This window comes from Eubalaena glacialis, chromosome 3 (assembly GCF_028564815.1).
Source record: "Eubalaena glacialis isolate mEubGla1 chromosome 3, mEubGla1.1.hap2.+ XY, whole genome shotgun sequence".
Lineage (NCBI taxonomy): Eukaryota > Metazoa > Chordata > Mammalia > Artiodactyla > Balaenidae > Eubalaena > Eubalaena glacialis.
In genome coordinates, this window is record NC_083718.1 from 180,819,869 (window position 1) to 180,842,230 (window position 22,362).

Sequence of the window (22,362 nt, forward strand, 5' to 3'; positions counted from 1 at the left end):
AACTTCCAAAGGCAGTCTTAGGGGACTCTCGTAAAAGGTGCCAACATTGTGCCTGCCAAGAAGAAGTTAAAAACAGCAGCTGCCCCCAGCTTTGCCACCGCTTTGGAAAAGTTGACCCACTCACCAGCCTAGGGAGTAGGAAGCAAGGATAGAATGTCAGAATCAAGGAGAATCCTTCCGTTAACAGATACACGGTACTATATATACAGTAGATAAGCAGCAAGGATTCACTGTCTAATACAGGGAACAATATTCAATATCTTTTAATAGCCTGTAATGGAAAATAACCTGAAAAAAAATATGTATAACTGAATCACTTTGCTGTACACCTGAAACTAACACAATATTGTAAATCAACTATACTTAAAAAAAAAAGAAAAAGAAAAAGATAATCCTTCCAAAGAAAGACAGTCACCAAAGTCCTGGTCTGTATTTGGGAACCAGTGGTCTAGCTGACAATGAGCTCAGCAGAGGTAAGCACCCAGGGCGTGGCCAGGTGTCACCTCCTCCTAGAAGCCCTCCTGTTGGAGCCCAGACTCCATCCACAGACACGTCTGTTGAGACCCTGTCCCCTCTGCACAAGCTCCTCCCTCAGTCCCTGCCACCCCTCTTGGAGGCTGGAAGAGCAGGAGGTTAGCTGCCCATTTTACAGATCAGGGGAGAAGCTCAGAGACAATCAATGACCCTCCTGGGGTGGCACAGTTAGATACGGAACAGGGATGATGGATCCAGTTTCCCCAGAACCATATCCCCTTGATTTTGATTCAAATGAATTCATTCACACCCTGACTATTTCTAAAGGGGATTTCAAAGCAGAGTGTTAATTAGCATATGGCAGCAAGATAATATTCTTGCTGTGACCTGCTGGTCACAAAATCCTGAGGCCCTAGGCACTTGCTGGAGATGGCCACAGACTTGCCTTTAGGCCTCCTGGTCTGCAGCGGAGAGGAGAACACATCACTTGCCCTAGTCAGAGTGTTCCTGAAATAAATCCCCACTGTGTGGTAGGAGAAGCACAGCCATTTCTGATACTGGGCCCAGAGAGAAATTTCTCCTGAAAGTGTCAGAAGGACACAGTGATGTGACAAGTCCCCACAAGAGTCACACATCTCATGCACGGATGTTTCGTGGGTCTGCTTCTCACACAGTGTCGTGTGGGCCGAGGATGTCATCAAAGCCCAGTGCTTGAGGATGCCCAGAGGTCACCCTGCAGGCCCCATGTCCACTGCTGGGGTGGGTTTTCCATCCAGAGCTCAGGCTGCAAATCGATAGCTGGTAGCTTTGTTTCCAAAACCTAAACATGGGGCGATTTCATGTACAAATTCAAATGTCTGGCTTCTCTTGAGGGAAGGAAGATGTGGCCACACAAGTGGCCTTCCTGTGAGCCCCTATGTGGGGTGACCCTCTAGTGGCTCCAGTCCCCAGCCCAGCCCTCTCCACTCATCCCTCTTGCCTCTCTGGCCCTGGCAGGCCTCTCAGAGCCCCGGCCAGAGCAGTAGCTGGTCTGCATGTCCCTCCTGCATTCTGCTTAAGTCTTTCTCTCAGCGGGGATTTTGCTAGATAATGGGACAGCGATAAGACAGCCTGCCTTTCCTAGCAAGTCCCTGGGAGGCATCTAGTCTGGCTTGACAGTTGAGAAATGGCACCCATACCGGTGCCTCAACTGTCAGTCTGTTCAAGAGTGAGAGTGACATTCTTTGGTGACAGTTGGGGATCTTGACCAGGACTCACGGCTGAATGGAAGTCTGCGGTGCTTCCCCACAAGATGGCCTGAGGGTGAACCCCTGGGTCTGCTCCAACCCCAGGCAGAGGCACCACCCCATCCCTTTTTATCCCTTGTTATGGCCATGACAATTTTAGCCCAGAAAGGCTTAAAGCAAATATGCGCCTTGGCTATGAACAAAAGGGAATTGTATGTGTGTCTTTGTGTGTGTACACATATATATACGTTTTGATGTTATGGATACATATGGAGTTTCCAGCTTTGTGCAAATGCAACCAGTTGCAAAATAAATGCCACGGTATGTAAACGAAGTGGTTTACTCTATGGCATTATTAGCTAGAAACCTGTTTAAAGTTGGAAAACAGTTTCTAAAAGGATGACTTTAGCTCTTTCTAGGAGGAGTACTTGTAAATCATGATGGTAAAACCCACCCATCCATCCATTCATCCATCCAAGCCTCCTTGGCCCCAGACCTAGGGCTGGGTGCTGGGACACAGCGGTGAAAATGGCACATGGCTCTGCCCTCACAGTGCTGACCTAGGGGAGAGTGAGATTGGTGTGCATGTCAGCAAAGAAACAAACAATTCCAGATGGTGAGAGGGGCTGTGGAAGGCACAGGTGATGGGCTGGAGATGCGAGGCCACGTAAGGCGAGGTGGTCCACAGACCTCTCTGAGGAGGTGACATCTGAGTTGAACCCCAGGGATGAAGATGGGCTGGGGACTCATCGCCAGCAGAGGGGTCTGCGGGTGCAGAGTCAGGAGGGGGCTGGGTGAGCTGCAGAACAGAGAGGAAGCCAGTGGGGCCAGAGGATTCCGGTGTGGTTCTTTTATTTATTTATTTATGTGTTCGTTTGTTTATTTATTTTTGGCTGCGGGGTCTCGGGTCTCTGGTGGCAGAGAGCGGGGGCTACTCTTTGTTGCAGTGCATGGGCTTCTCACTGCAATGGCTTCTCTTGTTGCAGAGCACGGGCTCTAGGCTCGCGGGCTTCAGTAGTTGCAGCACGCAGACTCAGTAGTTGTGGCACACGGGCTTAGTTGCTCCGCGGCATGTGGGATCTTCCCCGGCCAGGGCTCGAGCCCATGTCCCCTGCATTGGCAGGCAGATTCTTAACCAGTGTTCCACCAGGGAAGTCCCGGATGTGGTTCTTGTTGGCTGTGGTTAAGAGCCTCTTCCAAGAGCCCAGGGAGCCATTGGAGGGGGTTAAGGAGGGTGAGACTTTCCGAAAAAGCCCATTGCTCGCTGGAATGCTTTCTGATATCAGGATAGAGGAGGGATTAGGAGTGTGGGCTTGGCAGAAGAAGTGAGTCCGGACATAGATGTTTGGAGGGCCAGGTGCCCGTGGGCAGCCAGGGAGCTGGGATGGGAAGGCGGGTGGAGGGCCACGATGAGGAGTCCACAGCAGGTGGGGGGCCTGGGAGGCCGGGGAAGGCGTCGTGTACGAAGCCGTGGGAACAGCTTGGAACAAAGCACTGAGGATTCCATGCGAGGTGGAGGGGCGCAGTGGGCGTCTGGGGGGGGCGGTGTCTGCTCAAATTGATGAGCCCCTCGCCCGCCCCCACGCGGTGAGCCAGGGCAGCCTTTGAAATCGTGTGGTGCTGCTCCCTGAGGGATGCTGGGTCCAGGGATGGGCACCTGACCCCAGCTGGGCCAGTCGGAATTACCTGCCCTGGGAACTTGGAACCGGCAACAAGCATCTTTCTTTGCGGGGCTGGGAGCTGTGGGGAGGGCATTGAACACCTCCCCACAGAGGACGAGAGAAACTGAGGAAGTGGGTCTGTTGAAAGATGCAGGACACCAACTCTCAGAGGAGTAGAGGCGAAGGAGAAGGAGCCTCAGGGTTTTCAGGCTGGGCCTCTCGAATCTTCCTAAGACCCAGCTGCATCCCACCCTAGTCACCATGAGGAGGCCCCTTTCTGCCCACTTGCTGGTTACGTATCTTTGAGCTGCTTGACCTCTCTGTGCCTCAGCTTTCTCATATGTAAAATGGGGTAACAGTCACGCCGCGGAGGGATGTTGTCAGGGTTCAACGGATTAACCCGTGTCAAACACTTGGTGCCTGCACGCAGGAAACTAATGTTAGCTTTGACAGTAACTATCACTGTTCCTTAACCAGGGGCTTGCAGCTAGTTCATGTAAAAAAGAGCTAGTTAAAAAGAAGTGAGAGGCAGAACTGTTTTTAACCACTGGCAGTTGTTCACTACCTTGTCAAGAGACTTTCTGCTAACCCACCCCGGTTCTCACGCAGGTGCCATGTGGGGTTTTGTGATATCACTGAGTCCTGCCCACAGGCAAGAAAGATCCTGAGGGGTCCACACAGCATCTTCCGTTATTCCTGATGGATTTCTCCACAAGGCGGTTTAGAGGCTAACGGTGGGCTAGGGTGGGAAGCTGGGCTCCAAGCCCCATGATGACATTGGCCTAAGAAACCCACCTGCTTGGAGTTTAGGAAGCCAGGACCTGGCATGTGCTTTGGACGGATCAGGAAACTCACAGGTCCCTGATTTAGGGGAGTGAAGGGCTGGCCCTTTTGCAAATGGGCTGAGCACACATCTGTCCAGATGGATCCCTGAGCAGCATGTGCAGGGTTAAGGGGGCGGGCCCAGGGCCCCTACTCTGAGGGTTCCGAAGATGGCCTGGGGCACAGCTCACCCACAGAGGCATCCTAGAGCCCCTGCGGCTGGATCAGCAACCGGAGGGCCCACACCTGGAGTGTCAGCACAGCCTGGGGTCTGCAGGCTCTGCAGGTCTGCACGGGTGTGTGCCAGGTGTCAGCCCAGAGCGGCTCCCACGGCCTCGCTCACCTGGTCTCTGTAACCGCCCAGGGCCCGACCTCACCTGCAGCTCCCCCGGCCTCCATGGCCACTGCAGCACCTGAATATTTTTCCAGACACTGGGATTTTGATAACCCCCTGGTGGGCACTTCTGGTTTTCATTTCCCATACTGCCTCACTGACCTGGCCACGTGTCATCCTTGGAGCCCTGGCATTTGGGGCCGTGGTGGCGTGAGGGCAGGAGCTCTGTTACCGGGATGTATTGCTGACTTGGGGTGTCCGCAGTCCACTGGGATTGGATGTGCTGAATCGAAGGGCCCGGGTCCCCAGCTTCTCGGCCCCTAAGGGTCACAGGCCAATCTCAGGTATAGACAGGATACAGGTGACCATGCCAGGGGGGGCCACTTTGCACTCAGACCAGACCAGTGCTGCCCAGTAGAACTTTCTGAGATGATGGTGGAAATGTTCTGAATCTGCTCTGTCCTCTTCGGCAGCCACCGGCCCCACGTGGTTATTGAGCACATGAAACCTGGCTTGTGCCACGTGAGTTGAAGCTCCAGTAGGCATGTGTGACTAGCGGCTGCCTTATTAGATAGGAAGGCCCTAAACAGTCCATTGGAAGACTTATAGGTGGTGAAAGTGCTGATAATTATGGTGTAAAAAATAGGTCGGGAAAGAAGTGGTGTTCCCCCCGCCTTGTTGCCCAGGCTGACGTTCAGCACTGCCGGGTTCTGTTTGTAAACGTCTGTTGGGCTTCATCCCTTTTAGACAAGTTAATCTGGGTCCCAAGCAAGGGGCTCGAGAAGCAGTTGCTCTGTTCCTTTAGGGCCTTGGGGGGGTGGCAGAAATCCTGAGTGTTTCACGACGCAGTGCATCGCCTAGGGCCTCCCGTGGTGACAGCCCACCACCGAGCCTCACGCCAGACCCAGGTGTAAGGGCAGGAGCTATGTTGGAGGACTTTTCACCTGTGACCCCATTTGGTCCTCCTCTCCATGCTTTCCCTGATGGGGAGACTTGGAGAAGGAAAGTCAGTTTACAGAAAGCTGCACAGCTAGTAAGGAGGGGGCAGAGCCGGGATTCGAACCTGTGTCTGACCGAAACGTCCATGCTTTCCCTCAAAGACTGTTCTGTTCATACCTTTCTCCTGCACCGTGAACCTTCCAGAGCTCATCAAACAGCAGGTGCCCCTGTAACTCTCAAGGTGGAGAGGTCAGCATGGGCCCGGGCGATTGGAGAAGGCATCATGGGGATTGGAGGGCAGAGAGCGAGTGGCCTGGAATGCCAGCTCTGAGCCCGGCTCCATCCCCACCTGCCCTGGCACCTCCCTCCTGGACAGCGGCCTCACTCTTCTCTCTTCTTTCAGCCCTTTAACCATGGACACAAGGTGGCCAAGTTCTGCTATGCAGACAAGGTGAGTCCCTGGCGACTTTGGGGTTGGGGTGATACCCCGTCTTGTCCGGTTAGTTGCTGCCATGGGGGTAGAGGTCAGTCACTGCTCCCCTCTCGGGCCATGGAGGGTGGGGGCGTCCGGGGGGCGGCTGGCACTGAGGGCGTCCCCGGGCACGTGTCTTTGACTGGGCCAGGCGTGCCGGGGTTAACTTGAGCCTAATGAGAGCTGCTTTGGCCAGGGCTGGGACATGCCCGCACATGCCCCTTGTGAGGCTACCCTGATTTAGGGAGGGGGAGGGGGTTCTGGAAGGCTGAGTCAGGGAAATTGGAGGCATCGTGGATGGAAAGCCAGGCAGAGAATTGGCATCAGGGAGGGCCAACGAGAGGCCATGGGGTCAAGGCGCTGGTGTCACGTGGTGATGAGGGCAGTTGGCAGCTGGAATGCCAGCGGCAGGTGTCTGTCTCTGGCTGCAGTTCTGGCCTGGCAAGGGCAAGGTCAGGCCCGGACCTCAAGGGCTGGAGGCTCTGGACAGCGGGTTCAAGAGCACCAGGCCCCAGGAGTAAGAGGAGGCCCTGATGAGACCACGAGAGAGAATGGAGCAAGTGCTTGGCATGTTGCCCTACCTGGCAGACCCCTTGGACTCCTCCAGACTGTAGCAGGGCAGGCTCGGAGCCTGGGGCAGCCCAGCTGGCCATGGGACATGGCGTCTGCCGCTGTAGGGGGAGGGGGCTGAGGGCCGAGGGAGCCAGGGGTCTTCCCTGGGTGAAGAGTGACCTCCAGATCTCTCCTCCCTCCCTCGCTCCTCTGGGACCCTTCCTGCTGCAGGAGGAAGCCTCCAACCTTTCCCTCTTCATCAGGCCCTGCTCCACAGAGCCATCGAGGCCGCCTTGGCCGCCAGGAAAGAGTGGGACCTGAAGCCTGTTGCAGACCGGGCCCAGGTCTTCCTAAAGGCGGCAGATATGCTGAGTGGGCCACGCAGGGCAGAGGTCCTGGCCAAGACCATGGTGGGACAGGTGAGATGCCCACCGGCACAACCGGGGATGTAGGGGAGGCAGTCGTACCCCATCCAATTCAGCAGACATCAGCTGAGCGGCTTCTGGGTGCCCACACCTGCTCTGCGTGCGGGAGCCCAGGAGGTGTCCTTGAGGGACCAGTCCTCGGAGAGGGGACAGACCTATATACTTTGTAGACAAGGTGGATTGAACTACTCTTGTGTGTCCTGCTCTGGAAATGGCCCCTCCCATCCACTTCTGTCCCTGCCCTGGGCCAGGCCCTTGTCGTGCTTTGCCTGGACTGACAGTTGCCCTACACGGTCCTCCAGGCTCCATCAGACCTCTGCAGCCCTCAGAGCGGTTTCTGTGACACCTCCAGCAGGTCACTCTAGCCTTATGAACCACCGAGATCTCTCTCTCTCTGGCTGAGAGTCACGTCCCAAGTCCCGAGCCAGCCCCCAGAGCCCTTCCATTCCCACCTCTGTCCAACTCACCAGCCACTCTGCCCTTTCCTGCCAGGCCATCCCGCCCATGATGTCACCAGCCTGGACCTAGCAAGGCTCCTGGACACCTCAAGCATCCCATCTCCTGCCTCTGCCCCGGGTCCCCTGCTTGGAATGCTCCCTGTCTTCTCTGCCTCATGAACTCTTAACTGTCAAGGTCTAGCCCAGATAGCACTTCCTCTGTGAGGCTTCTAGAACCTTCTTAGTCCATAACGATCTGTCCTACCTCTGTGCCTGCCCCCCTTCCCCAACATGCTGTTCCTCTGTTGGTTATAGCTCAGATTCCATCGGGGTGTAATGACTTCCTTTGTGTTTGTTTCCCTTTTACAAGTTTTTTGGGCATAGTAATCACATGTTAGTGTTCTCTGTCTTTCTGCGTCTTGCACCGTGTCTTCCTGGAGTCACAGAAGTGCCTGATAGATGTTTTTTGAGTTGAATGCCTGTTGAGCCAGGGAGTGGCATTAGCAGTTGAGAGAGGGTTAATTTCGCCTTAGGGGGTTTGGGTCACCCCAGCGCTCTTCGGTTCGCCGTCACGTAGTGAGGGCGCCCTCTGCTGCACGGAGCTGGTATGACAGCTCCACACCCGGCTAAGTGTCTCCTGATTCAGCAGAGCCCCTGGGGTGGGTGTCGGGCTCCAGAGTGTCCCAGGTGAGCCACACCTGGGCAGGAAGAGACGCACACACTCCAAGACCAGGTGAAGGTGCCTCTTTATTTGACTTAAGACTCAGGAGCTTGTAGGAAGCATGGTGGCCACGCAGAGCAGGAGGCAGTGCATCTTAGCTCAGCTTCCCCTGCTGTGCGTCCTGAGCAGGGTAAGCAGCTGCCAGTGACCCAAGGAGGGGCCGCCCGATCCGAGAAAGCCTGATTCTTGCTGCCCAGAGTCCTTTCCCCACGGCTCACGTTCACCGTCAGGAGGATCAGTCTAAGGAAATGTTTACAGTCTTCAGGTCTCCTGGTTCTTGGCCCAAATGCACCTGCAACCCAGTGTCACCATGGGCTCAGGGTCCAGTGTCAGAAGAGGGCTATTGGGAGGCACGTCCTCCACCACTGACCCCCCCAGCCCTCCCGCCTCACAGGGGAAGACGGTGATCCAAGCAGAGATCGATGCCGCGGCCGAACTCATTGACTTCTTCCGATTCAACGCCAAGTTTGCCATGGAGCTGGAGGGGGAGCAGCCCATCAGCGTGCCGCCCAGCACCAACAGCGTGGTGTACCGGGGGCTGGAGGTACCCCCAGGGGGTGGAGCGGGGGTTGGGGGCTGCTGGAAGCCCTGGGCTTGGCCTCACCGCCTCCTCCCTCTCCAGGGCTTCGTGGCAGCCATCTCCCCCTTTAACTTCACTGCGATCGGTGGCAACCTGGCAGGGGCGCCGGCCTTGATGGTGAGCTGTGGGCAGCAGGCGGGCGTGGCGGGAATGGGTCATCACTCCCCTGTCAACAGACAGGAGGCCACGTCAGAACCCCTGGGGTCCCAGCCCTAGTCGCGGGGAGAAGCACAGAAAGTGGAGGCAGCTGGGGGCTGTGGAAAAGGCTTGGGGGTCAGAGGCTGGTCTGGGTCCCAGCTTTGCCCCACTCTGTCTGGGTGACCCCAGGCAAGTCCCGGCCCTCCTCTGAGGCAGTTTCCTCATCTACAAAGTGGAAGTAAAAGAAAAGCTTACATTACAGGGTCATGAGGAGCAAATGAGACCATGCTTGTGACGCATCTAACGCCAGGCAGGTCTGGCCCAGTGCAGGCTTAGCGTTATATAGGGGCTGCTACTAATGACGATACTTATAGCTCACCTTTGAGTGCTTGCTCTGTGCCTGGTGACTTATTTGTCAGGGTTGCAAGGCTAGCAAATGACAGAACAGGTACGGATTTGGGCTTGGTCTGTCTCTGGGCACGTGGTCTCGAAGTCGATGGGCTCCACGGTCGTTATCAGGGTGAAGGTGGCCATCGGCTCCCAATTGATGGGGGAGATGCAGCCCTACCCTCAGAGGTCCTGGGTGGCTCAGGGCGCAGCAGGAGGAGGGCTGACAGCTGTCAGGGGCAGCTGGGTGATCTGGAAGGGTGCTCGTGCACAGGGCCATCCTCGTGCATCTGCACTCAGACAGACGCACACACACCCGGCACCCATGTGCCCTCGTCCAGGACACGTGTAGACAGAGCCCTGTGAGCACTTGCCCAGCCTCGCCCTGTGAGCACCCAGCGAGTTGGAAACACCCAGAACAGACCTGCCCGAGGGGTGCTGGCAGGACCAGTGGGCACAGGCTTCCCGGAGGAAGGGAGCCTTTCATAGCCAGAATGTGGGAGCAGACAGGGCAGGGTGTGAGCTCACTGACAAGGGCTTCTAGGGCCTGGTGTGCAGCACCTGGGCACCTGTAGGAATGGGGTTGGGTAGGGGACATCCTGGCCTGCATGGGGTCCTGGTGGCTCCAGGTGAGGGATGGCCATGCTTCAGGGTAGGGTGGGAGTTGGGGCTGGTGGCCCCTGACCTCATGAGTCATCACCGTGCCTCCCGGGCAGGGCAACGTGGTCCTGTGGAAGCCCAGTGACACTGCCATGCTGGCCAGCTATGCCGTCTACCGCATCCTCCGGGAGGCCGGTCTGCCCCCCAACATCATCCAGTTTGTGCCAGCTGACGGGCCCACGTTTGGGGACACTGTCACCAGCTCGGAGCACCTGTGTGGCATCAACTTCACAGGCAGTGTGCCGTAAGTCCCCGAGGTGGGGTGGGCAGGGTGGCCTGGGGATGCTCACCAGACCTCGTGACCTCTGTCCGGGAGCTGGGGCTGTGAGCCCAGAGGTCAGGTGCTGTGTGGCCCTGGGTGAGCCACTTCACCTCTCTGAGCCTGTTTCTTCACCTATATGACAGTAGTCATGATTCTTACCTTGCAGAGTAATCGTGAAGGCCAAACTAGTTAATGGACAAGAAGGAGTGTGACAGGCTGGAAGCGGCCTGCAAGTGTTTGGTGATATGGATTTCGATGCCACCACTGTCCCTGGAAAGGGCACAAGGGAGCTTGGGATAAATTGGAGGAGGAGAGTCAGGAAGGCTTCCTGGAGGAGGTGGCATCTAAGCAGACGAGTAGGCCAGGCAGAGGTGGAGGAGAACGTTCTAGGAGGGGGAACAGCATATGCAGAGGCATAAGGCTGAAGCTGTTGGGCTCTGGGTGGTGGACGTGGTCCCGTGAGGCTGGAGTGTGGAGCTGGGGGCCGAGGGTCAGAGGGTGGGGGCAGGACATGGTTCGATCACAGCTGCTCATTCACTCACTCACTCACTCAGCTGGTGTTGATCGAGCCCCCATGTGTACCAGGCTCTGCCGGTGCTAAGATTGGGCAGTGAACATGTGGAGTGGACAAGGTCCTACCTCTTGGGGGATTTAGTCTTTGTGACTATAAGGCCCCATGAGCCTACTAAGGTGTCTGGACTTTATCCTGAGGATGATGGCAGCCACGGAAAGTTACGTGCAGGGGGCGTGGCTTAATCAGACTTCTTTTGTTTCAAGCAGGGATTGCAGATGGTAGCTCTCCAGTGGGCCCTGGCAAGTGGCTTTGTGTTCTTTGACTCCTAATAGGGATGGACCAACCTTGTACCATTGGGACAGTTTCATGTAAAAATCCAAATATTGGGCCTCTTTTAAGAACCTGGTCCCACTGGGCCTGCATTTCTATGTGGCACCATTGGCTGGAGGCGGGCGGGAGGTCTCTGGTTCCCCCCGTCCTGACAGGCCCTGGGTCTCTGCCTACCTGGACGGCCTCACTCATTCTCTGTCCGGCCCCTCCGGGCCCCTGCGTGTGCAACCTCTGATCTAGATGATCGCTCTGGCTACTCTGAGCACAAGTCTCCAGTGCGTGGAAGCAGGAGACGGGTTAGGAGGTGTCCACATCCGGGGAGGGATGGCGGGTGACTAAACTCGGTTGGAGTCGTGGGAACGGGGTGAGGTGGGCTGATTCAAGTGAGGCAGTAGCAGGGAGACTCGATCACCTGTCCGTGGGGTCAAGGTCGGGGGGGTTCAGTGGGAACATCCAGGTTCGGGGCAGGAGGTGGGCATCGTTCACCGACGTGGGCAACCCAGATGGCTGGGCACCTGGGAGCCTTGGGAAGAAGATGAATCACATGCTGGTCACTTTGAGTTTGAGGTCCCCATGGGTCATCTGGGTGGAGATGTTGGGGTCTGCACTCCGGGCCTTCCAGGTGTCCTAGGGACACCTGCGGTGGCTTCTCGCCCTCTCCGCCTGGCCTCAGGCTCCCCTGCAACAACAACCCCTGCTAAGGTTTGCTGGGTGGCGATGGCAGCGTTAGAATTGCTGAGGAGGGCCGTTTTCCAAAAGGCCCGCTCTGCCAGCCACGGGCCGCATGGGTCTCTGCCTATTAGCGGGCGGAGCGGGCCTGGCCCCCATTTGCCACGCTCTCATGAGCAGCGGGCTGAAAGGTAGGAAAGTCATAAATTAGTATCAGCTACTGTGTCGCCAGCTCCCTGGTGATTAGCATTTTTATTGTTTTGTGGTGCTGAGGTTGGTCACACTTGGAGCCCAGGGAGGAGGTGGGGGCCTGAGCTGCCTCTCCCAGGACCCTCCTAGGTTCTCTAGAGCCTGGGCGTGAGCTCGTGGTGCCCCTCGCAGACCACGGTGCTGCCTGTCCCCCATCAGGCACCCATAGCATACCCAGCACTGTGCTAAGCACTTGACTCACATTAGAGCCTCACAGAACAGCCCTGCCACGTGGATTTGTTCTCTCCAGTTCCCAGACGTGGCACAGAGTTTGAGGGTCAGAGAGGTTAAGCGATGGGCGCAAGATCACACAACCATGTATGCCGGAGTCAGGACTCGAACCCGGCATCCCCTGGCCTCAAAGCCTGGCCCTTCTCTGCACTGTCTTGCCGCCAGGCCTCCCCTTGCTCCCTCCTTGTAGGCCCGGAATGCAGCCCATTTCCAGCTGCTACCACCTACTCGGTTCCCCATCACCATCACCACCACCACCACCACCGCTGTGACCCCTGCCCGCCTCCTGCGGGGCTGCTGACCCTAGCGCTCCTCCCTGGGCTTTCCAGCCTCTTCCTCTGGTAGGGCCTGCTCCCTACCCGCCAGGCCCCTCACCCTCTCAGGTGCCTGAGCCCGGCTCCCTAGTCACTGCCCTGTCCTCTGGTTTTAGCACCTTCAAACACCTGTGGAAGCAGGTGGCCCAGAACCTGGACCGGTTCCACACCTTCCCACGCCTGGCCGGAGGTAAGGGCCCCTCTCCCCGTGCCCTGCCCTACAGCCCTAGGGACCCCTCCCTGCCCTGGCCGCCATGAAAGAGGAGGAGGCGGAGGTGATGCCCCCAGAGGTGGGGCGGCCCTTCAGGCGCAGAGAACTCCTTCAGGGCGGAGCCCCCGCTCTGGCACTTATACAGAGAATATATGCCTCGGAGTGTACATTTCTTCTTCATTCATTCATTCATCCATCCATCCATCATTCAGCAAGTAAATTACTAAGTATGTTCATAGGCACTTTTTGGACACTGGGGATGCAAAGGATGATGGGACCCAGAGACCCAGCCGTTACGAACCTCTATTCCAACAGCGGGAGGCAGACAGTAAACAACTAGATAAATGATGTCAGGGAGTGAGAAGGGCTGTGGATAATTAAAGGAGGGCAAAGAGGTGACAGGCAGGGACCCTCAAGGACTGGGCGTGGTGGGTGACTGTGACTTAGGGTGGCTGGTGGGGTGGGAAGCCTCTTCAGGGAGGGAACATTTGAGCTGAAACCTGAGCAATGAAAAGAAACCAGCTTCGCAAAGGTCCGGAGGATGGACCATCATGGACACCTGTACTGTCCGGTAGAACTTTCTGCAGTAATGGACATGGGCTATATCTGTGCTGTCCAATAGTATAGCCACTCGCCACGTGTGGCCGCAGGGCACTTGAAACGTGGCTGGCATGGCAGAGGAAGTGAAAGTTTTGTTTCATTTAATTTTAATTGATTTGAACTTAAATAGCCACGTGTGGCTGGTGGCTACCCTGTTGCACAGCCCAGATCTAGGCCAAGGAAATGGTAAATGCAGAGGCCATGAGGTGGAAATGAGCTTGTGTTTGAAGAAACAAGGCCAGTGTAGCTGGGGAAGGGAGGGAGGGAGGGGGGTGGCAGGAGATGGGGCTGAGAGGTCAGCAGGGCCAGGTCTTGTCAAAATAATAATATTCCCACAAAGAAACAGTTTCATGGTCAAGGACATTTGGCATGCACTGTGTTTTTTAAAGTAAAATGGATTCCTTACCTGCAGGACTTCTCAGAGCCTTTAATGCACTAATATATGCATTGCTTATCTTCAAGAGCCAAGGCTGATGTGCAGTGTTTCCCAAACTCTTTGGACTACACAACCCTGTTTTGACAGAGGACCCCCTGGACCATGTTTTTCATGGAACACACTCCGGGAAAATGCTGAGGCCTCTCGAGAGGGAGGGCTGTCCAGGGTCACACAATGCAGTAATGGCAGAGCTGGAGCTGGTGGTTCAGCGTTCTCGCTCCTGGGGGTGAAGGGGTGGGTCACAGGGAGACTGGACCCCACGCCTGAGCGGGTGGGAACTTTGTAAAATTTTATTGAAGTATAGTTGATTTTATAGAACTAGGTTAATTTCCACTGTACAGCAAAGTGATTCAGTTATACATATATATTTTCTTTTTCATATTCTTTTCTATTATGATTTATCGCAGGATATTGAATCTAGTTCCTTGTGCTATACAGTAGGACCTTATTGTTTATCCATCCTATATATAGTAGTTTGCCTCTTAAGCTGGTGGGAGCTGTGATGGGGGTGTCAGGGCAGGTGACCCTCCTCAGGGCCAGCTGTTGCATCTCCAATTTCCAGTTCCCCAGTGTGCCCCAGTCCAGCCTTCACGAGATGGGCGACAGTGAGTCCCTTGTGTGAGCTGTCCATGGTTTTCTGTTCTGTCTCCTTCCCACCATCTCCCTGAGGGAGAGAGACCGCTACTTACTCTACCACTTCCCCCCTTGAGTATGAGACTTTAATCTCTCTGTGCCTCAGTTTTCTTGTCTTTAAAATGGGATAATAATGGGAGGTTGCTGTGAGGCTTCAGTGAGATGGAGCTCAAAGTGCTTTGACCTGAGTCTGGCAGTTAGTGCTTTGTAACATGAGCTGCTATTAGCTGATGTTTAACCGAGTGAGGAAACTGAGGCCCGGAGGGTGGAGTGATCTGCCGAGGCTCCCTCATGCCAAGGAGATCGAGGAGGGGTGTCCCCACCGTGGATCAGGAAGAGGGGCCAGCCCTGGCCGTGGACCTGGGGTGGCCCCCTCTCCTCTCGCTGGGTGGGGGTCAGGGGAAGGCTCAAAGGAAGCCGTGCCCACTGCAGGGAGTGGACCAGCTTTGGGGAGCCTTGGGTTCTGGTCCTTCCTCTGCCTTTATGTTGGGCAGCACCCCCAGGGCTCAGTTTTCTCATCTGTGAGATGGGGGAGCTGGTCCTGATGCCCCCTGGTGCCCTTCGCCCTTGCCTGGGCCTCCGTTTTCTCATCTGTAGGGTGGGAGGACAGGCCTGGCTGATCAGTTTCTGGGAGGTTGTCGGGCTCCGACTCTGCCTTCTCATGCCCTTGTCCTCCCAGTACTGGGGCTGGTCGCAGGGCCCTGCGGACGGGTGGAGGCTGTGCGTTGGGCCCCTGGGCTGGCCTGGGGAGCCCACCCCCTACTCATGCTCCTCCACCTCCCCGCCCCACCCCTGAAGAGTGTGGCGGGAAGAACTTCCACTTTGTTCACCGCTCGGCCGACGTGGACAGCGTGGTGAGCGGGACCCTGCGCTCAGCCTTCGAGTACGGCGGCCAGAAGTGCTCGGCCTGCTCCCGCCTCTACGTGCCCCGCTCGCTGTGGCCGCAGATCAAAGGGCGGCTACTGGAGGAGCGCAGCAGGATCAAAGTGGGCAACGTGAGTGGCGCCGGCCTCCCCGCCACGGCCCAGCGGGGGGCTGATGGGATTGGAGGCTGGGGGGTGTGTGCGGGGAGGGCGCTCCCTTTGTCTCCGACTCTGTCTCCTCCCATGTCTCCCTTGCTTCCAGCCTGCAGAGGATTTTGGGAGCTTCTTCTCCGCTGTGATTGATGCCAAGGTATGAGCAGGAAGCAGGCCGTTCCCGGGGTCCCGTGCCTGGACTGGGTAGGAGGGGTAGGAACAGCTATAGGGGCGACCCAGACCTGCTGCTTCGAGCAGGGCAGCCTGATAGCCACACATACACCCGCACCACCCCTGCCAGCTCTGAAAAGGGCAGAGGCATCCGTACCCAGAGGGCAACTCGCCTCCCGCACACCCTGCCCCAGGCTCGACAAGCCCCCTTTAAGTGCCTGTGTTCATACGCACACATACAAATAGGCCTGCACACCGCATGCATCAACCCGAACACGCACGTACATGCACAGCCGTGAACACGTTCATTTAGACCTCTGAGCGGGAGCATGCCTGTAGATTCACCCACGTAAACACACGCACACCGCATGCACACATATCCTATACAGAAACATTCGTGTACAGGTTCATATGTGAATATAGGCACACTTGTGGGTCTGCATGCACAAGCACATACACATAACAAACATCCATATAATGCAGGCATATGTGTGCCTACGTACGTAAACCTAAAAATTCATGGCCATACATGTATATGTGTGTCTGTGATGTTTGTAGTTCTAACACACACATACACACACACAAGCGTGCACATCCGCCCTTGCCGCTGCCCTGGCTCAGCCAGGCCCCGACTTTTGCTGTCAGGCCCCCCTCCTCCCCCTCCCCCCACTTCAGAATTTGGGCCCTTCAGGGACAGGTGTTTGGGGTGAGTGTGTCAGGGGGCTGCTGCTGGGAATGGCCTCCAGCCAGCCCTTGACGCCCCCTACCCCACCCCACCCCCCCAGTCCTTCAGCCGCATCAGGAAGTGGCTGGAGCACGCCCACTCCTCGCCCAGCCTCACCGTCCTGGCCGGGGGCCAGTGTGACGACTCCGTGGGCTACTTCGTGGAGCCCTGCATCATCGAGAGCAAGGACCCCCGGGATCCCATCATGAAGGAGGTGATGGGACGGGCAGCCCGGGGCCGGGAGGAGGCAACCTCTCCCCTGAGCATGGCGCACGCACAGGGCCCTGGTGCTTCACGGGGCGTCATCCCATCTCACAGATGTGGAAAGCGAGGCCCTACGAGGGGACCGTCTCACACCCGGTGAGAGCAGAGCCAGGCCCTGAGCTCGGGCTTCCTGACCGCAAATCCAGTGCTCTGTCTTCGACACTGCTGACCCGGGCTGGTGTCATGGCACTTGCGCTGTCCACAGCCACCGAGGCCCCTGTGGCCATCTCAGTGGCTGACACTTGTAGACTCTTAACTGTGGGCCAGGCATTTGACAGAGATGAGGTGGGCATATCGTTCCCATTTTACAGATGAGAAACAGGCTCCGAGAGGTCAGGGCACTTGCCCAGGAGGACAGTGCAGGAGTGGGGGTCTTCCCCCAGCCCCTTGATGGCAGAGGGGATGGTGATACCATCGGGCAATTCCTGGGCCGGCTGTTGCCAGAAGTCTCTCCTTTCCAAGGGCCTGGGCCCTTGGCTCTGGGTGTGGGTCTGGCTGGCAGGGAGGCCAGAGACCCCTTGGATCTTCTGCCAGGTTGGGGTTGGGTGGGCAGGGTGGGAGCCATCCCCGAGGGAACCCAGCGGGAGGCAGCGCCTGGCCCTTCCTGCAGGGGCTGAGGAGGGGGAATGGGGAGAGGCGGAGGCCACAGCAGGGAGACGGGAGGCCTCGGGGTGTTGGTCCAGGTGGGGCCTGACCCTGGGGTTCTCTCCCAGGAGATCTTCGGGCCTGTGCTGACCGTGTACGTCTACCCGGATGACAAGTACAAAGAGACGCTGAGGCTGGTCGACAGCACCACGAGCTATGGCCTCACGGGGGCAGTATTTGCCCAGGATAAGTGAGTGGCCGCAGCCCCTCCACTCTAGTCCCGCTGTCCTGTCCCCACAGGACCCTGCTGTCCCCGGAGACTGCCCTCCTGGACGCTGATCCTAGTAATAATGCTGTCCTTGCTTCTCTCCATTCTCCTCACCTCCGCCCTGACCGGCAGGTAGACACAGGCGGTGGGCTCTTTGTTAAAATGCAGATTCCGGGGCCCCACTATTGGCTGCTGAATGTAGGTGTCTAGGGGTGGGGCCGGGGAATCAGTGCCTTTGACCTGCTCCCCGGGTCTGATGGGGCTGCAGAGTGGAAGACAGAGGCTCGGGCCCAGGTGCTCTGCTTGTCTGGCAGAGGCAGGATTCCAACTTCAGCACCGGGACACTAAACCTGAGGCTTTGCCCTTTCCTTTCTCCGTGGTACTGCTTGTCTCCCCGTGTCTGCCTTTAAGAATGGAGGCGGGATTGGAACCTGAGGGGCAGGCTGGGGGTCTGGAGGTTCCCCATCTCCCAAAGGCAGGAAAATTGGACCGGGATGGACCACTTCCTCGAGTGCGTACAGCCTGACCCTCATCCAGCCCTCACAGATGCCCTGCGAGGGAGGCGTGCTAACCCCCTTTTCGAAGGAGGAGGCTGAGCCTCAGAGGCTCCTGGGAGCCTGTCAAGGGCCCAGAGCTGGCGGCTGGCCTCATGCTCACCAGGGTGGCCCATGTGGGCTGGGACGGGGGTGTTGGAGGTTGGCCCTGGGTCTGGAACGAGGGTGAGCTGGCCGCCCTCTTACTGCTGCCCTGCCTTGTAGGGATGTTGTCCGGGAGGCCGCAGAGATGCTGAGGAACGCTGCCGGCAACTTCTACATCAATGACAAGTCCACTGGCTCGGTGGTGGGCCAGCAGCCCTTCGGGGGGGCCCGAACCTCTGGTGAGTGGGTCCCCCTTTCCAGAGGGGGGCCGAGTTCCTGGCGGGAGACCCTCGGTCCTTCATCTCAAGGGTGCTAAGAGGAACAGCAGTAGCACCATTTACTGAGCACTGTGGGCCAGGCCCTGTGCTAACTCAGAGTCCTGCCAACAGCCGCCTGAGCTCAGGTGCTGCCATTCTTCTTCCCATTTTATAGAGGGGGAAACCGAGGCCCAGGGAGGTGAAGTGACTTGCCTAAGGGCACATGGCTAGAGAGTGGTGGAGCCGGGATTTGGGTCCCAGCGCCCACACCTTTTACTGTCATACTCCAGGCCACCGTAGTCCATCCCCCTCCTGTTTACAAATAAGGAAACTGAGGGTCGGCGAGGGGCGGTGACTTGCCAGAGTTCCCAAGGGCCGGAAACCAGGTCTCCCGACTCCCGGTCCAGTGCCCTCCACAGTGCTCCCCTGCCTCCCAGACACCTCTTGCAGGTGGTGTGCAGGGACCTGGGGAGCATGGGCGTCCTGCCTGCTCGCCGGCTCCTGCCTTGCTCGACCTCCGGCTGAGTGCCCTCCGCACAGATGCGCTCGGGAAACCCTGGCCGCTGTGACTGTGTTAGGGTTAGTTTGGCAATTTGCTGCCCGTGCTGGTGCCCCATTTATTCCATCAGCTCCTCCCCACTCCTTTTCCCTCTGCCCAGAGCTGTTGTATCTTTTTGGAGATAAACAGAGCTGTCTTTTCCACAGGGACTAATGACAAGCCAGGAGGGCCCCACTACATCCTGCGGTGGACGTCACCCCAGGTCATCAAGGAGACCCACAAGCCTCTGGGGGATTGGCGCTACCCGTACATGCAGTGAGCCCTGCTCGGCGCCTCCACCGTCCACTCGTCTGTCTGTCCAAACGACTGACCTCAGTGCACTGACCCCACCCCAGGCCTTCTACCCCGCTCCCCACGGGACGACCCCCTTTCTAGGGCCGAGGCCTGCCCCCTGCCCGCCACTGGCCTTTCCCACCCTTGGAGTCAGATGCCAGGCTCTGGTTTGAAATCACGCTGTGGGGAGAACAGGGCCACCACCCTTGACCCCATTGGCTGTCCTAGAAATTCCATCTGGTAGGTGTGACCTTGGTGCCCTGCTGGTTCTCCATCTGTCCCCTTCCCTTTCCTCTACACTGTGGCCCAGTGGCTCAGGGACCTGAGGAATGGTGGTAGAGTAGCTCACGGATCCGTGGAGGAAAAGGAGGCAGCTCTGGGGCCCCTGGCAAACCTCACCACCCACAGAGGCCCCTGGCCTTGGCCCCGGCTTCTCCGGGTCTCCAGGATTACGTGTGGCCACAATGGCCTACAGGGCTGGCAAGTCGTGGCTGCAGGGCATGGGGGCACCAGCTGGCCTTGCCCTCTTTAGTCCGGGCGGCTCACTAGCTCTTTGCCCAGATATGCCTGTACCAGCGGGTACCTGTGCCCAACCAAATGCCTTAGACCCCGTGTACCTTGCTCCAGAGTGCCTGAGCTCGCCTGAGACCCACGGATTCCTGGCTATCTCCGTTTGGGGGTCTGGGGGGACTGCTGCAGGCCACCTGCCAAGGTGTGGGATGTGCTAGTCCTTCCTGTTTGGGCTGTGAGATTGGCAGACTTTGGGGGGCCCTTCCTGCTGCTTCCCTTAGCTCTCGGGTCCTGCCTCTAGAGCCTGGGGTTTCCTGCAGGAGCTCAGCACCCACTGGCTGTGGTTGAACAGGCCCGGGTACATGTTGCTCCCACCTTCCCCAGCACCCTGAGACCTCTCCTTGGGTCCCCGTCCAGCCCGGGCTGAGGCTTGCCTCTAGAATCATCCCTCCTTTGCATGTTAGTGGCTCTGTGTGGACTGGCCCCTAGGAGGCCTCTTCCTTGACGCAGCCAATCGGTGGACACTTGCAAATGCATCCTGGGTAGATTCTGGGTGGCCAGGGAATGAGAAGTGGTGACTTTGGAGCACAGTTTTTAGGGGGCCCCGAAAGGGCTGGGCCCTCCTCAAGCACAGCTGGCATGGGGCCCCCGTGGGGCTGGAATGGCCATTCCCCAAGTGCACGGTCACACACCTTGGCCCCCGGTCAGGGGTGGGTCCTGATGCTGCCTGGGTTGTTTCCCACAAGGGGCCAGGTCAGGCGGCGGGGGCCGGAGGTGTTCCTGATTCTACTGGTTCTACACTGTGAGGTGGCAATAGGATCTGCCTGATGCCACCTAATAAAATGCCTCTTACCTAACCAAGTCGGTGGTCTTTCTGGTGGGGTTAGTGGGGACTGGTCACCTTCTACGTCCGACGGAGTTGCCAGTGTGTCATTAGGTGTCAGGAGGGCAGCGCCCTTGGTGTGATGGAAGGAAGGGTGAGCACTGATGGCCGGAATCCCTGCTGTGGGTGGCAGGAACTCTGGTGCCGGAGGGCCTGGGTTCAAATCCCGGCTCCAAAAAGTTGTGCAATCTCTCTGACCCTCTGTCTCTTCATGTCTTAGATGGAAATAACCACACACACACACACACACACACACACACACACATGCACGTGTGTGCACTCACATGCACACAGGTTGTCTTGAGAATTCAATGAGTGAATTCATATAAGTGCTCAGAGCAATGCCAGATAGGTAATTCATGATTCAACAATGTTACCCGTTTACCCATTGTTATAACAACCACTGTTTGTGCTATGATAGTTAAGTTTATGGGTCAACTTGGCTGGGCTATGGTGCCCAGATATCTACTTAAAAGCATTATTCTGGATGTTTCCATGGAGGTGTTTTTTTGGATGAGATTAACATTTAAATCAGTGGACTTGGAGGAAAGAAGATGACCCTCCATAATGTGAGTGGGCCGTATCCAATCAGTTGAAGGCCTTAGCAGAACAAAGGCCGGTCTCCCCCAAGCAAGAAGGAATCTGCCAGTGGCTGCCTTTGGACTCAACTGCAACTTCCTGCGTCTCTGGCCTGCTGGCCGGCACTACAAATCCTGAACTTACCAGCCTCCATGATCACGTGAGCTACTTTCTTACAATAAATCTCTCTCCCTGTGTCCGTCTCTCTCTACGCCTCACAGAGGTTCCGCTTCTCTTGAGAACCCTGAGTCATACACGTGCCGAAGACTTTGCATATGTTTTTTTCACTCACAAGTCTTATGAAGGAAGTGCTGCTGTGCTCTCATTTTGCAGATGAGGGTACTGGGGTGTAGAAAGGTGAAGGGACTTGCTGAGGGTATGCTATCAGTGGGGTGGAAACCCAGGTCTGTCTGATTCCAAAACCCATTCTCTCCCACCCAGATGTCCACACATGGCTCGCAAAGATCTGCTCAGTTGGCCAGGTGACATGGCAGGGAGCAACCGTGGCCAGTTAGCTTGAGCCTGGAATCCGTGGGTCTAAACCTACCTGGGCCAGCTGACTTGGAGGGGAAGACACGTGTGTCCTGACCTGTCTCCACCCACAGATAATGTAAACAGAGCTGGTCCTGAACCACACAGACACCACCCTGTCCAAGGGTCCATTGCTTAGGGCTGTTGGCTGGAGGATCTCAGAGCTGTGGGGAGGGGAGGGGACTCAACCCCGGGCAGAGCCCCTGCCCTGGCTCACCCAGGGGCTGCTACTGATCTGTGCCAAAGGGGGCTTGAGTCAGGGACAAAGGGCAGCACCCAGAGTGCTCTGGCTGGAGCTCACGGAAGGGAAGGGAGGCAACTGCCTTTTGTCGTCGGGGGATACATAGGCCTCGTTAACCTTGCTGAATGGAGTGACTTATTCAAGGTCACACTGAGACAGCCGCAGAGTTGGCTGATGACTGGCCAAATGTTTTACCTACCTAGTCTCAGAGAGCCTTGACATTGACCTTACCAGGTAACTATTACAGCATTCTATGGAAGGGCTAGTGGAGGTCAGAGGTAGAATGACGAGCCCAAGGTCACATAGCTGGTTAGTAAAGGGCCGGGTTAGAACCCAGGGCTGTGGGTGCCGCAGCCCATGCTCCTCGCCACCTGCTCCATCAGGTCCCCGACTCCCAGCTATGCCTCTACCAGTGTCATTTTACCCTGGTGCCTCTGACTCCACTGAATGAGGTCAGGGGGTGGCTCCAAGCTATCGTTCACTCCGTTCTGTCTGCCCTCCCTTGTCCCCCAGGCTTGGGGCTGGTGGCTCCCGAAGGCCCAGTGCCCACCCGGGTGCCCGAGGCCTCTTTGCATGGTCACCGCAG

The 22,362-nt window shown here is 57.1% G+C and overlaps 1 protein-coding gene across 1 annotated transcript in view; it reads left to right on the forward strand.

Annotated features, from left to right (window-relative positions):
- ALDH4A1 (aldehyde dehydrogenase 4 family member A1) overlaps positions 1–20,403 on the forward strand; it is a 31,283-nt gene extending 10,880 nt beyond the window's left edge. Inside the window, exons 4-15 of the mRNA XM_061184853.1 lie at positions 5,860–5,907; positions 6,744–6,899; positions 8,458–8,607; positions 8,686–8,760; positions 9,885–10,072; positions 12,514–12,587; positions 15,076–15,272; positions 15,403–15,450; positions 16,250–16,402; positions 17,166–17,287; positions 18,064–18,182; positions 18,906–20,403. Coding sequence (XP_061040836.1) covers positions 5,860–5,907; positions 6,744–6,899; positions 8,458–8,607; positions 8,686–8,760; positions 9,885–10,072; positions 12,514–12,587; positions 15,076–15,272; positions 15,403–15,450; positions 16,250–16,402; positions 17,166–17,287; positions 18,064–18,182; positions 18,906–19,018 — 1,443 coding nt within the window. The 3' untranslated portion in view covers positions 19,019–20,403. The remainder of the gene's footprint in view (positions 1–5,859; positions 5,908–6,743; positions 6,900–8,457; positions 8,608–8,685; positions 8,761–9,884; positions 10,073–12,513; positions 12,588–15,075; positions 15,273–15,402; positions 15,451–16,249; positions 16,403–17,165; positions 17,288–18,063; positions 18,183–18,905) is intronic.
- The last annotated feature ends 1,959 nt before the right edge of the window (positions 20,404–22,362 follow it).